This window comes from Sturnira hondurensis, unplaced genomic scaffold (assembly GCF_014824575.4).
Source record: "Sturnira hondurensis isolate 20B ecotype Veracruz unplaced genomic scaffold, ASM1482457v3 Scaffold0001074, whole genome shotgun sequence".
Classification (NCBI taxonomy): Eukaryota; Metazoa; Chordata; class Mammalia; order Chiroptera; family Phyllostomidae; genus Sturnira; species Sturnira hondurensis.
Genome location: NW_028073705.1, coordinates 3,370,591 through 3,385,252, shown reverse-complemented (window position 1 = coordinate 3,385,252; position 14,662 = coordinate 3,370,591). Strand labels below are relative to the sequence as shown.

The 14,662-nt window shown below is 36.6% G+C and overlaps 1 protein-coding gene across 2 annotated transcripts in view; it reads left to right on the top strand.

Moving 5' to 3' along the window:
- NAA16 (N-alpha-acetyltransferase 16, NatA auxiliary subunit) overlaps positions 1 to 14,662 on the top strand; it is a 69,634-nt gene that overhangs the window by 17,612 nt on the left and 37,360 nt on the right. Inside the window, exons 6-9 of one of the 2 annotated variants that reach the window (XM_037060320.1) lie at positions 887 to 1,040; positions 5,929 to 6,048; positions 7,298 to 7,324; positions 8,924 to 9,019. In XM_037060320.1, the coding sequence (XP_036916215.1) occupies positions 887 to 1,040; positions 5,929 to 6,048; positions 7,298 to 7,324; positions 8,924 to 9,019 (397 nt within the window). The remainder of the gene's footprint in view (positions 1 to 886; positions 1,041 to 5,928; positions 6,049 to 7,297; positions 7,325 to 8,923; positions 9,020 to 14,662) is intronic. The other variant, XM_037060328.1, reaches the window with a different exon arrangement.

The window sequence follows — 14,662 nt, the reverse complement described above, 5'->3', positions numbered from 1 at the left end:
TTTCTTTAAAAAAAAAGGCTTGCTGAGAGTTTGGTGGGAATTGCATTGAATTTATAGAACAAGTTGGCGAGAATTGCTACCAAAATATTATTGAGTATTCTGATCCAAAAACATAGATGCACTATCTCACCATTTTTATTTAGGTCTATAATTTCAGCATATTTTGTAGTTTTCAGTATATAGATCTTGTTTCTTAAATTTATTCCTAAATATTTTATTCTTTTTAATGCTATTGTGAAAGAAATTATTTTAATTTTGGGTTGTTTTTTGCTAGTGTATAGAAACAGTATTGGTTTTGTATTACATATTGGTTTGTTTTCTATCACCTTGCCTAATTCCTCAATGAGTTCTAATAGGTTTTTTAAATATAGATTCCATAGGATTTTAATCATTTTTATTTTATTATTTTTTTTTATTTTAATCATTTTTATACTTTTTAGGGGTATAGGACCTATTTGCTTTGCTATATACCAAAGTCCTACCCCTTCATTCATTTTAAAGAATGTATTAGCCCTGGCAGGTGTGGCTTAGTGGATTGAGCACTGACCTGTGAAACCACAGGTCACTAGTTCAATTCCCAGTCAGGGCACATGTCTTGGTTGTGGGTGAGGTTCCCAGTTGGGGGTGTGTGAGAGGCATCCACTCAATGTTGTTTCTCTCCATCTCTTTCTTCCTCCCTTCCCCTTTCTCTAAAACTAAATAAATGAAATTTAAAAAAGTGTATTAATCTTTGCTGTTAGTCACTGTTCTATTTGTAATTGTTTATGCATGCATTGCTTTTTTAAGTTTGTGTGAATTACTTTCCTGTGAAAGCAGTGAAATTAAAGGTCTGAAGCTGCTTTATGTCATTATATAAAGAAGATAATTAGGTCTTTTCTTTTTTTAGGTTCCTCTCAACAAAATAGACTATGAGTACAGTGAATTGATATTATACCAGAATCAAGTGATGCGAGAAGCAGATCTGTTTCAGGAATCTTTGGAACATATAGAAACATATGAGAAACAAATATGTGATAAACTTTTGGTGGAAGAAATTAAAGGTTAGTTGGCCTGCTTTTTCTTTTTCATGGCCTCAGTTGAAGAAAACAAAAATCATGTACTTTATTTTGTCCTAACAATTAAATAAGACTTACTGTGTATCAGGCACCGCTCTAAATCATTAATCATTAAGCCATTATTAATTAATTTAATTTTCATAACAGCCTTATGATGGTGTTCTTTTATTCACTTTAGAGTTGGGGGACTGAGGAACAGAAAGGTTAAGTGATTTGTCCGTAGTCACACAGCTAAGTAAGCTGGATAGTGCTGGTTTGACGCCAGGAATTTTGACTCTAGACTCCGTTACCTTTTTTTTTTCTTCTTTAAAAAAAAAAAGGTTTTATTTATTTATTTTTAGAGAGGAAGGGAGGGAGAAAGAGAGGGAGAGAAACATTAGTCTTTGGTTGCCTCTCACATGTCCTCTACTGGGGACCTGGCCCAGAACCCAGGTGTGTGTCCTGACTAGGAATTGAACCAGCGACCCCTTGCTTTGCAGGCCAGCACTCAGTCCACTGTGCCACACCAGCCAGGGCCAGATTTAATTTTCTTAAGCAAAATGTTTTACTGCTTTTAGAGCTAGTCAGTCTTTCTATTTGTCTGTCTGTCTGTCAGTCTTTCTGTTTATCTATCTGTCTGTCTTTCTGCTTGCCTGTCTGTCCATCCTCCATCTATATATACTCGTGTATCTCCGTGAGACTAGTAAATGACTGGGATCATGAAGAAAGCAAGATTCATTATGGGCTAATTATGAAAGCAGGGTTATAATATTTTGTTAAATAATGTTCATCAACAAAGGGTCAAGCACATTTTTTTCTTAAAGCTTTGTTCATCAATTACCTGTTCCATAGGCAATACTCTATTATAGAATGTCCAGCTGAAATAATTAGTTTAGAACTAAATTTAGTATAGTTGTAGGACTTCTAAAGCTTTTTAAAAATAATAGCTAACATTTGTTTAGCTATTATCTTCCTGTGCTTCAGAGTATGGTAACTTCTTGAATTGTTTTATTTAATTTAAAGTTTAGCACTTCTGTTGTGGGTACTATTAACTATCTCCATTTAATAGCTGAGGAAACTAAGGCTCAGAGATATTAAGGACTTGCCCATCTTTCTGAGTTCAGAGCACTTTAAAAAAAATTTTTTTTTTAGAGAGGGGGGAAGGGAAAGAGAAAAAGAGGGAGAGAAACATCAGTGTGTGGTTGCCTCTCATATGGCCCCCACTGGGGACCAGGCCCGCAACCTAGGCATGTGCCCTGACTGGGAACCAAACCACGACCCTTTGGTTCGTAGCCCACGCTCAATCCACTGAGCTACACCAGCCAGGGCAGAGCCCTTAGTTAAAAAAAATTTTTAATAGACTTTTTTATAGTAGATTTAATTTTACAGCAAAATCGAATTGAAGGTTCAGAAATTTCTCATATACTGTATGTTCCTACTTATCCATCATGTCCTCCACTATCAGCATCTCCCACCAGAGTGGTACATTTACTGCAGTCACTGAACACATCTTTACCACCTGAAGCCTATAGTTTACATTGCTGTTAGCTCTTGATGTTGTACATCTTCTCAGTTTTGACAGATATATAATGACATGCATCTACCATTAGAGTATCATACTGAGTATTAGCTTTCACTGCTCTAAAAATCCTGTGTGCTCTGCCTATTTATTTTGCCCTGCCCCCAGCCCCTGGCAGCCACTGATCTTTTTACTGTCTCCATCGTTGTGCCTTTTTCAGAATGTCAACATGCAGCCTTTTGAGATTGACTTCTTACACATAGTAATATGCATTTAAGTTTTCTTCATGTTTTTTCATGAGCCCTTTTTAACTACTATACTTTACTCTTACTTGTTTTCTTTAATTTTATTGATTATGCTATTAGGGTTGTCTTGATTTTTTCTCCCTTTTCTGCCCTCCACCCACCACTCCTCACTCTTTCAGGCAGTCCTGCCACCATTGTTCATATCCATGGATTGTGCATATAAGTTCTTGGGCTATTCCATTTGCTATACTGTACTTTGTGTGTCCCCATGGCTATTCTGTAACTACATATTTATACTTCTTAATCCCCTCACTTCTTCATTCATTACCCACAACCCCCGCCCATCTGTCAAGCATTAAAAGGCTCTCTGATTCCATGATTCTGTCTCTGTTCTTCATATTTGTTTAATTTGTTTTTTAGATTCAGTTGTTGATAAATATGTATTTTTGGCATTATAATATTCATAGTTTTGATCTTTTTGTTAAATAAGTCCCTTTAACATTTAAAATAATAATGGTTTGGTAATGATGAACTTTAGTTTTTTCTTGTCTGGGAAGCACTTTATCTGCCCTTTGGTTCTAAATGATAGCTTTCCTGGGTAGAGCAATCTTGGTTGTAGGTCTCTGTTCTTTATGACTTTGAATATGTACTGCCATTTTCTTCTAGCCTGCAAAGTTTCTTTTGAGAAATCAGCTGACAATCTTATGGGAACTGCTCTGTAGGTAACTAACTGCTTTTGTCTTGCTGCTTCTAAGGTTCTCTGTCTTTAATCTTCAGCATTTTACTTATGTTGTGTCTTAGAGTGGGCCTCTTTGTGTCCATCTAGTTTGGGACTCTCTGTGCTTCCTGGACTTGCATGTCTATTTTCTTCATCAAATTATGAGTTTTCTTTCATTATTTTTCCAAACAGATTTCTAATTTTTTGCTCTTTCCCTTCTCCTTCTGACACCACTATGATGTGAGTGTTGGACCACTTAAAGTTGTCCCACAGGCTGCTTATACTGTCCTCATTTTTATGGATTTTTTCCTTCTTGTTGTTTTTTTGTATGTTCCAAAAACATACAAAAAAGTCATTGATTTGATTCTTGGCTTTATCCACTCTATTGTTTTCTTGTAAATCATTCTTTATTTCATTTAGTGTATTCTCTGTTTCTGACTATATCTTTTTTATGCTGTTGAGGTCCTCACTAAGTTCCTTGAGCACCCTTATAACAAGTTTTTTGAACTCTGCATCTGATAAGATTGCTTATTTCCACTTCATTTAGCTTTTTTTCTGGAGTTTTGATCTGTTCTTTCATTTGGGCCATGTTTCTTTGTCTTACCGTTTTGGCAGCCTCCCTGTGTTTGTTTCTGTGTGTTAGGTAGAGCTGCTTTGACTCCATGTCTTGGTAATGTGGCCTAATGTGCTAGGTGTCCTGTAGGGTCCAGTGGCACAGCTTCCCCTATCACCCAAGCTGGGTACTTGAGGCTTGCCCTTCGTGTGGTCTGAGTACACCCTCCTCTTGATTGCTGTTGGCAGATCAATGAGAGGGATTTACCCAGACCAGTCACCTGCAAGGTCTGGCTATGACCACTGACCACCAGTCTCCGCCCTCTGTGGAGGATCAGCTATTTAGGGTCAGGGTGGTGGTGCTCTTACATGGTCTGTAGCTGTCTACTCGGTGCACTGGCCCTGTGGTTTCCGCAAAGGTCAGCTTTCGCCTATGTTTTGCCTGGGGCAATCCTGCCTGAGCTATAAAGCAATCTGAGATGGCTGCTAATTAATTTTGCTGGGCTTGAAAATTCCCATGTAAAGCCAAGGTGTGAATCTAGGCTGGATGTTGCTAATGTCAGGCCTGTGGCTCACTGAAGCTAGCTGTTGCTTGATTGTGAGAATTTAGGAAGTTGTGAAGCTTTAGCCAAGACCAGCCATTCGTAAGGAAAAGCAGTTTGGGTGGGCCCATAAGTTGGGTGAGGCAGAGTCTGTGGGGATCTCCAAGGCAGGTCAAACAGGGCTGAGTGCTGGCCAGGTCGATGGGGGTCTCAGGTACGGCACTATCTTGCTGGGTCTGTGCAGGGAAGGTTTAGAAAAGGGACAAAGTACTCTGCTTTCACTTTGATGCTGGACACTTTGGTTTCTCCTAGTATGCCACTGGTGCTTTCCAAGCTGCTACCCCAGTGTGGGAGCCCAGAGGGACTGAGTCTGAGGGAGTCTTCATGTGGCTTTTTTAAGAGGAACTGTTTGGGGCTGTAGATGTTTCTTCTACCGACTCAATCCAGCTGGTTTTTGTCACCAGAAGTTGTGGGCACTTATCTTTCTGGCACTAGAACCCGGGGCTGCGGGCCTGATTTGGGGCTGGTACTCCTTGCTCCTGTGATATACCTTCTGAATTTTCATCCACTGCACATGGATGAGGGACCAACCTGTTACACATCTCTTCCCCTCCTATACAAGTCTGGGTGGATGCGGTTTCTTTAGTTCTATACTTGTCAGACTTCCATTCATCTAGATTTCTGATGGTTTTGAGTGATGGTTTGTTCAGTATTTTCATTGTAATTTTGATGTGGTTGTGCAAAGAGGTGAGCCATGTCTGCCTATGCAGCCATCTTGACCGAAATCTTACTTGTTAATGCGTAGCCACTGACTGATTTAGTTCTTTTTTTTTTAAAGATTTTATTTATTTATTTTTAGAGAGGGGAAGGGAGGGAGAAAGAGAGGGAGAGAAACATCAATGTGTGGTTACCTCCCACACTCCCCCAACCAGGGACCTGGCCTGTAACTCAGGCATGTGCACTGACTAGGAATTGAACCAGTGACCTTTTGGTCTTTAGGCCAGTGCTCAGTCTATGGAGCCACACCAGGCTAGGGAGTTTTCTAATAAATTAATATTCTGTATGTATATTTGGAATGTTGGAGGGAACCAAAAATGAATTGTAGTATAGCAGAATGTGTAAATGAAAGTCTATTTCTGAAGGCAAGCTGTAAATTGATCTGTGTTTAAGTATATAAACTGCAGTATGCCCCAGAGGAAGGCACATCCAGGTTTGTCTTTCATAAGCATCTGTTGTCCTAATGTTTAGTGCATTCTCTGGGATCAGAAAGATATTTAATGCTTAAGTTAAATGAGTGTGCCTTTAAATTTAATTTTAGGGGAAATGCTGTTGAAATTGGGAAGATTAAAAGAAGCCAGTGAAGTATTCAAAAACTTGATTGATCGGAATGCAGAAAATTGGTGTTACTATGAAGGCTTGGAAAAAGCTCTACAGCTTAGTATGTAATGATTTTTCTCCTCTACCTACATTTAGTGTTTGAAGTATAATAAAATTTAAGTTGTAATAATATTTGAGAACACATATTTTTGGCCCTAAGATTCAGTTTTTAGTGTAGGAAAATTACTGATTAAACACCAAAGTGAAAATTAATTAAAATATTTATACTTAGGTGATACATATGTACAGATAATTTTAGGTTCCTTGACTGATTATAATATTACCTATTTAGACTTAAGAGTTGGGAAAGAAAATGAGTATGCTCTTTCTGGGAAATGCCATAATTAATATTTTTAAAGAATTAGAGAAGGTTTGTTATCCTCAACCTTTTTTTTTTTTTTAAGATTTTATTGGGGAAGAAAAGGAGAAAGAGGGAGAGAAACACCAGTGTGTGAGAGAAACATTGATTGGTTGTCTCTTGCACGCCCCCCACTGGTCACCTGGCCCGCAACTCAGGCATGTGCCCTGACTGGGAATGGAACTAGCGACCTTTTGGTATACAGGCCGGCACTCAGTCCACTGAGCCACACCAGCTAGGGCTCAACCTCTTAATATAAGAATTGGGCCAAAGAAGTTTTACTGAGAGTATATGATATACAGCACTGGCATGAAAGTTATTCTCTTAATGTCAAATTAAGTTAATTTGTGTAGTGGAAAATATTTTACATCTTTTAAAATTTTATAACCCTGACCCTTTTCAGAAATATGTAGTAGCAGTATTTTTCCTAATATTTTCATAATTAGATGTTGTTAGGAGTTATTATTTCTAAAATCATATTACTTATGGATAAATATATGGCTCAGGGGTGTTCAAACAGCAGAACTTTTTAAATTTAAAAAGTGTGCTAAATAGGTAGCTACCCATATTCATTTATGGTAGTATGAACCATAAGAAGAGTTTGTTGTATCCAGTCACTGTTATAAATTAATTCAAGTTTTCTGTTTGTATTTAGGATTTAATATTACAATTTTTAGAGTACTTTTCTTAAATTTTTTAAGGAAGTGATAAAAATTTAATTTTTGGTTACATCAAATTTTTTTTAAAAGGACTAAAATCATAATGTCTGAAAGTTGGGAATGTAAGAAAACTATGATTTTTCTTTAAACCACTAGTTACTGTACATGTGGTTAATAGTGTAGATTATTTACATGCTTTAGTGAAATGAATATATTATAATCCTATGTCAGGATCCATACTTAATCTAAAATGTATTGTTTGTAAAACTAATTACATTACTTTATCTTTTTAGGTTCCTTAGGACCTTTTCTCCCCAATGGTAAGTTCTGGAGCTCCAACTTGTGACTTGAAATAGGGCATTGAAATGGTTTGGTTTTGCTTAATGTTAATTTAAATACATTTATAAGACTTGTTATATCTGATGTAGTGAAAAAAATAATGTTAATATTACAGCTTGTCATTTTTTAACATTAGGCTTGACTATGAGGATTGCTTTTTAAAAAAAACCTTCATCTGAATTTTAGTGGAAGGGTCCTTAATATTTCATGCAGTCTGCAATTGTGAAAATTATTTTTCACATATCCAAGTTCTAAAAATCCAACCACATTGGAGCTCCAAAACATATTATTGGGGGAAGGAAAGAGTCTTAAAATGAGACAAGTGCAGTGTTTATAATCATGATACTGAACACTACATAGTTTATTATGGAGATACTTTGATTGCTAACACCAAAGGTTATTCTTAAAATAATTGTATTTCTATGCTCTAAATTAAAATCCTCTTTAAACCTTGTAGTTTAAAAACAAGGTTTTTGCTTTTTCTGAAAATTCTGCTGTAAGTTGGCTTATTGTTTATGTAAAATAATGCATGTAGTATCTTCGTAAATTATGTAGGATGTTGTTTTAGAATAGCAAACCAGGTCAAGATTATAATCTGGAAATTGCTGTTGCAGAGTATTATATAGTTTGTATGTAGAGCGTCTGTTTAGTTCTATGAAATTAGGTTGGTCTTGGGAAGGGGAGATAAAACTTTGTGTTAGAAGTATACTCTGTATCATTGTAATTGGGAGGAATGATTGATACTTTAAACGTGGTCTGTAGTAATGGGGTTCTCTATAACAGAGTTTCATTGAAGATATTAAGTGTCAAAGCTACCTTAGATTTTAATTTATCATCCTACATATGAAACATTTGCATTCAAGATCTTAAAAGTATTGCTTCTCTAAGCCTAATCAATGGGTTATAGACTTCTGTGGGGATATGTGTAGTCTTCATTGGGCTAGAGGGTTTATGTAAGATAGATTATAAAGCAGGTACTTTCACTGCTTTATAAATGAAAAAATATATTTTTTGTTATATGACACACATAAACTAATGACTAAAATTCTGCACACCAAAAAATATATTTTTTTCCAATCTGACAGAAAAAAGGAGGTATAATTTTGATTCATTCACACTGGACAGCTGTTGTCATGTTTTAATTTGCTCATCTAAGGGAAAAGATGTCAGTGCTCCTGACTACATAGTCAGGTATCGCATGTTTTATAAATTCTCACAGCATATCAGTTGAAAATCGCTCTTGTAAAGAAACATTTTCTTTTTCATGAGTTCTGCAGTAAGGAATATAAGATACAGTGTGAGGTATCTTGAATCTTGCATCTTGTATATATGAATTGAATTGGATATAGAATCTGTTGTAATAAAAGAAATTTCAAATTTCTCCAGATTGGGTTTAAAATGGTAATATACTGATTATATTATTTTACCACCACAGAATTTTTAATGTTATTCTTATAAAAATTGAGAGAAGCTTTAATATTGTTAATGCAGGTTCTATAACATAATTTTTAAAGTGTATTAGTGTTCCATCATAGACAGGTTCTGATGCTTTGAATCTCACCCATATTTACTGACAACAGGCACGTCAGAGGAGAGGCTTCAGGTTTATGAGGAAATTAGTAAGCAGCACCCCAGAGCGATTTCGCCTAGAAGATTACCTCTGAATCTTGTCCCAGGTAATATTAGGATATCTTTTGTAATACTAATAATTATTTGTCAGAATTACTCAACACCATTTACATTTTAAAAACTTGTTTTTGTATAGGGTTTACTTTACATTTATACTATTCTTGGGGATGGGAATGGTTAGTTATGAATATATTATGCATATATTAATGAGTTCAGTGTATAGCTATGCTGGTTTTATGTATAAAATTATATAAGAATAAAATATTTTTATCAAATTATATAAAGAATTTTCTTATGTGACTTTCAAAACTAAATGCAATATTTAGAAGGTAAATTTGCTGAGGTTGATGACAATTTTCACATGTGGTATTATGATTTGAGTGGTAGAAAATGTGAAGTTTTGGATCTTTTTATAGTATAAATTCAAAGAGCTGCGAGTTCTTTGTGCCACAGTATTCAATATAAGAATATCACCACCATTCCAATGGAAGGTCCTTTCTCCCTAGAGTTAACCATTTTCCTGAAATTTGCTTTTTATCATGACATTCTTTTTATAGAGCTCCATATATATTATATTCCTAGAAACAAAAACTAAAAAACCCCTTGCTTTTGAACTTTTTGTAAATTGGAGTACTGTTGTTTGTATTCTATGATTTGCTTTTATTGAACAATAGTATGTTAATGATCTTGATACAAGTTGTTTCATGAAGCTAAACTCCTTCACTTTTGTATTGTATAGGAGAAGAGAGCTCTTCACATAGTTGATATCTCTGTTGATGATTTCATACAAAATTTTACCTTTTAAAAAATCATTTTTATTTTTAGTTGGAAGTGTTATGATATTGAATTATTTATTGGGACTTCTGATATGTCTTTTGATACAAGTCAGACCCTAAAAAGCTAATAAAACTTTAAAAAAAATCTCTATTCTAGGTATGGGGTCGTGAAAGAGTATATTTTCTAATGATTTCTCCTTTACAGAAGATATATTTGTTTAAATAATTGGTCTGTAATTTCTTTTTATCAAAAGATTCATGGAAATTGAAAGCACTTTAGTTATTAACTGGCTTACAAAATATATGAAGTGCTTCTTAGAAATGTATTGGTTTAGACAGTAAATACAGATTTTTAATACAGATTTATTAAAAACATTTCCACTGGTACATATTGGTTCCACAGATGATAAATAATAGTCTTCTGATCTTTTTTGTTTTGTTTTGTATTTCTGAAATACTGAGCAGATATTCCTAATGTTTTCTAGGGAACATTAGGTCCAAATGTATATTAATAGGCTTGGTGGGGAGGGTACTGGTATATTGAGATGTTCTTTAGTTAAGTACATTTGGGAAACTGGATTAAATGCAGAATCAGGTTTCTTAAGGACTTCTTAGAAACTTTCATGTAAAGGTTGGGGCAAAAGTAGGTTTACAGTTGTGAGTACAGGAAAAAAGTTTGTTCTTGTTATTTATTAACTATTGTATTATTTTCCACTTGTAAACCTATATTTTGCCCTACCCTATATGCATTGTGAATTTCCAAGATGGGATGCACTGTGCAGAGAGGAGCATTTTCCTAATAAAAGTGTTTCATGGAAGATGCTTGGGCTCTCATTTCTGTATCTCCTTTTTTAAAAACATTACAACAATAGAAATATAATTTCCATAAAATAAAATGCACTTCTGAAAGTGTGTTACTCAGTGATTTAGTATATTCATGAAGCTGTGCCACCATGGTCACTGTCTAGTTGAAGAAAAATTTCCAGGACTTCCAGTCAAGATGGTGGCATAAGTAAACATGGCTTGCCACCTCACACAACCACATCAAAATTACAATGAAAATGTAAAAAAAAAATCACTCAGAACCAACAGAAATCAAGCTGGGTGGAAGTCTGACAACTATGGAATTAAAGAAAACACATCCATCCAGACTGGTTGGAGGTGAGGAGACATGGAATATGCTGGTCTCACATCCATGTGTGGTAGATAAAAACTCAGGAAAGCTATTCAGAGAGCAAGGAGTCCCAGCTCCACACCAGGCCCCCAGCACAGGGTTCCAGTGTCGGGTGGATAAGTCCCTACAACTTCTGACTGCAGAAACCAGTGGGGACTAAGTTGGTGGAAGAAACTTCTGGAGTCACAAGCAGTTCCCATTAAAGAGCCACCACATGGACTTACTCAGACACCCTTCCTCTGAGCTCCAGCATTGGGATAGCTTGAAAGGCCCCAGTGGCATACAGGGAGGAGCTGACGTGTCTGGCATCAAGATGGGAGCAGGGGCATAGCTTTCTCCCAGACAGAAATGTGGACAGAGGCCATGGTCCCTTTTCTGAACCCTCCTCACACAGATCCACAGAGCCAGCAGACAGGTGCCATATCTCAGACTTTATCAACCTGATTAACACATTTTGCCTAGCTCTGGAGATTCCCTGAGACTCAGTCCCGCCCAAGTTGTGGGCCCACCCAAATTATTAACTGTGACTTTTCCATATGAGTGGCTGGTCTTGGCTCATGCTTCATAACTTCCTAAATCTTCTTAAACAACAGCTAGCCTCAGTAAGCCCTCAGCCCTTGTACCTCTTGCTCAGTGGCCTCAGGCCCAGCATTAGTAGCAGCCATCTGAGATTGCTTTATAGCCCAGGCAGTGTGGCTCCAGGTAAAATAAAGGTGGGTGCTGGCCTTGGCCTGAACCCCCTGGGGAACCTCAAGCCTGATCACCCAGTGAACACCTAAAGACCCTGTCAGAACGCCACCACTCTGCTCCTGCACTGCTGACCCTGCAAAGAGGGTGAAGGTTGATGGTCAGTGGTCTGATTGGTCTGGGTAAATCCCTCCCATTGATCTGCCTATGGCAACCAAGGCTCAACTGCAAGAGAAGTGTGTACTCAGCCCACATGAAGGGCAAACCTGTAGTACCCAGCTTGGGTGGTAGGGCATCCTGTGCCACTGGACCCTACAAGACACCTACTACATTAGGCCACACTTCAAAGTCATGGAGTCAAAGCACCTTTACCTAATATGTACAAACAAACACAGGGATACTTCCCAAATAGACAAAGAAACATCCAAATGAAATAATAGGTCAAAACTCCAGAAAAAGAGCTAAACAAATTGGAGATAAGCAACCTATCAGATGCGGAGTTCAAAACATTGGTCAGAAGGATTCTCAAGGAACTTAGGACCCCAACAGCATAAAAAAGGTCCAGTCAGAAATGGAAGATATACTATTGAAATAAAGAACAATTTACAGGAAGACAACAGTAGAGGGGAAAAAGCCGAGGTCACATCAATGATTTGGAACATAAGGAAGAAAAATCAACCAATCAGAACAAGAAGAAAAAGGGATCCAAAAAATGAGGACAGTATGAACAGCCTCTGGGACAACTTAAAGAGATCCAACATCTGCATCGTAGGGGTTTGAGAAGGAGAAGAGAAAGGGAAATAAATTGGAAATCTGTTTGAAAAAATAATGAAAGAAAAAGTTCCCAATGTGGTGAAGGAAATAGACTTGCAATTTTTGGAAACACAGACAGTCCCAAACAAAATGGATGCAGAGAGGCCCACTCTAAAACACATCATAATCCAAAGGTTAAAGATAAAAAGAGAATCTTAAAAGCAGCAAGAGAAAAGCAGTTAGTTATCCATAGGTGAGGTCCCATAAGACTGTCAGTTGATTTCTGAAAAGAAATTTTCAGGCTAGAAGGGATTGTCAAGAAATATTCAAAGTCATGAACCGCAGGGTCCTATAGCCAAGATTGCTGTACTCAACAAAGATACCATTTAGAATCAAAGGGCAGATAAAGAGTTTCCCAGACAAGAAAAAACGAAAGGAGTTCATCATTTCCAAACCATTATTATATGAAATGTTAAATAAGAGACTTATTTAAAAAAGTGAAAATCACAACTAGGAACAATAAAATGGCAATAAATACATATCTATCAACAGTTGAATCTTAAAAAACATACTAAGCAAACAAGAACAGAGACAGAATCATGGATCTGGAGAGCATTTTGATAGGTGCCAGATGGAAGGGGTGAGGGGAAGAATGGGTGAAGAGGTGAGGGGATTAAGAAATACAAATATGTAGTTATAGAGTAGCCACAAGAATGTAAAGTACAATATGGGAAATGGAGTAGCCAAAAACTTATTCACATGACCCATGGCCATAAGCAATGGTGTGGAGATTGCCTGAGGGAGTGGGCAGTACTGGGTGGAGAGAGAGAAAGGGCAAAAAATTGGGACAACTGTAATATCACAATCAATAAAATATAATGTAAAAATGTTTTATTCATACCTGAAAGAAACTTGTACCTAATAACAGTCAAACCTACCCACCCACCCCAATCCCTAACCTTCAAACCTCCCCACCATGCTCCCTCACAACCAGGCAATGCACTAATCTACTTTCTTAATGTATTTGCCTCTTTCGGACATTTCATCCCTGCGATAATTGGCTGTTTCGTGTGGCCTTTTTTTTCCTTCTTTTAAATGAGTTTTAGGGGGTGTTTTATATTTTACAATGGGAGTTGGGAATATTCTCTTAGTTTGGAACTTTCAGATGCATTTCTGTGCTTCTTAGGAAATGAAAGAAAACCTATAATGTTAAGATTACAAAATGAGTTCTGTTATTCCTTTATAGAATATGGGGCTTCAAGTTTATACTGTCTAGATTTATTTTCAGTCAGTGATGTTCGCTAAAAGCTCTCAGTACATGAAAGGAAATATGTTTTTATTGAAAGATAGCCTGGAACCGACTATTGATTGCGAAGTGCATAGGTTAAGGTGGAATCATCCTGTATCCTCTGGAATCTTATTTTACAAGATAGGTCTCAGTAGAGGGATCTGATGTCATGGCTTCAAAGGTGATCACTGTGAGGTTATAACATACATGTATTTACAAAGTTCTAGTGAACGTATATACAATTGTTCAAATACTTAACTATACCTGTGGAAAAGCTGAATAAATACTTCATAAAGGTTTTTAGCCTCCCTAAAAAAAATATATGTGTAATAAGAAAGGCATCTCACCATTATCAAAAACAAACTAAGAGCTTTTCTTAAAAGCATGATAAGATTCAAGAACATAAGATGTAACTTTTGAAAAAGGCTTTCCAGTTTTTAACTATAAAGTTGTAATACGTACAGTATAGTGAATATAGGAGAATTCCTGAGGCAATCCTCTAATAACCTAAAATTTTAGGTGCCGAGAAAAGAATGCGGAGATAATAGCCACTTTTTTAAACAATTAATCCTGGCTGAGGTGTTTCAGTGGATTGAGTGTCAGCCTGTGAAACAAAGGGTCACTGGTTTGATTCCCAGTCAGGGCACATGCCTGGGTTGCAGGCCAGGTTCCCAATAGGGGGCTTGCCAGAGGCAACCACGCATTGATGTTTCTCTCCCTCTCTTTCTCCTTCCCTTCCCCTCTCTAAAAATAAATGAAATCTTTAAAAAATAATTAGTCATCATGTTCTATTATTCTTCACTGGCCAAAGTGAAGAGAGAGGGAAGGTGATAGTGGAGAGTATTAAACACAGAATGCTAGTCAAAATTTGCTCTGTTGATTTTTGTTTCATTTATTTATTTTGAGATGTAATTTATATATAACATTGGGGAAGTTTTAAGGATCATGGATTTGGTATTTTTATATGTTGCAATATTACCAGTGTAATGTTAGCTAACACCTCCATCTAGTT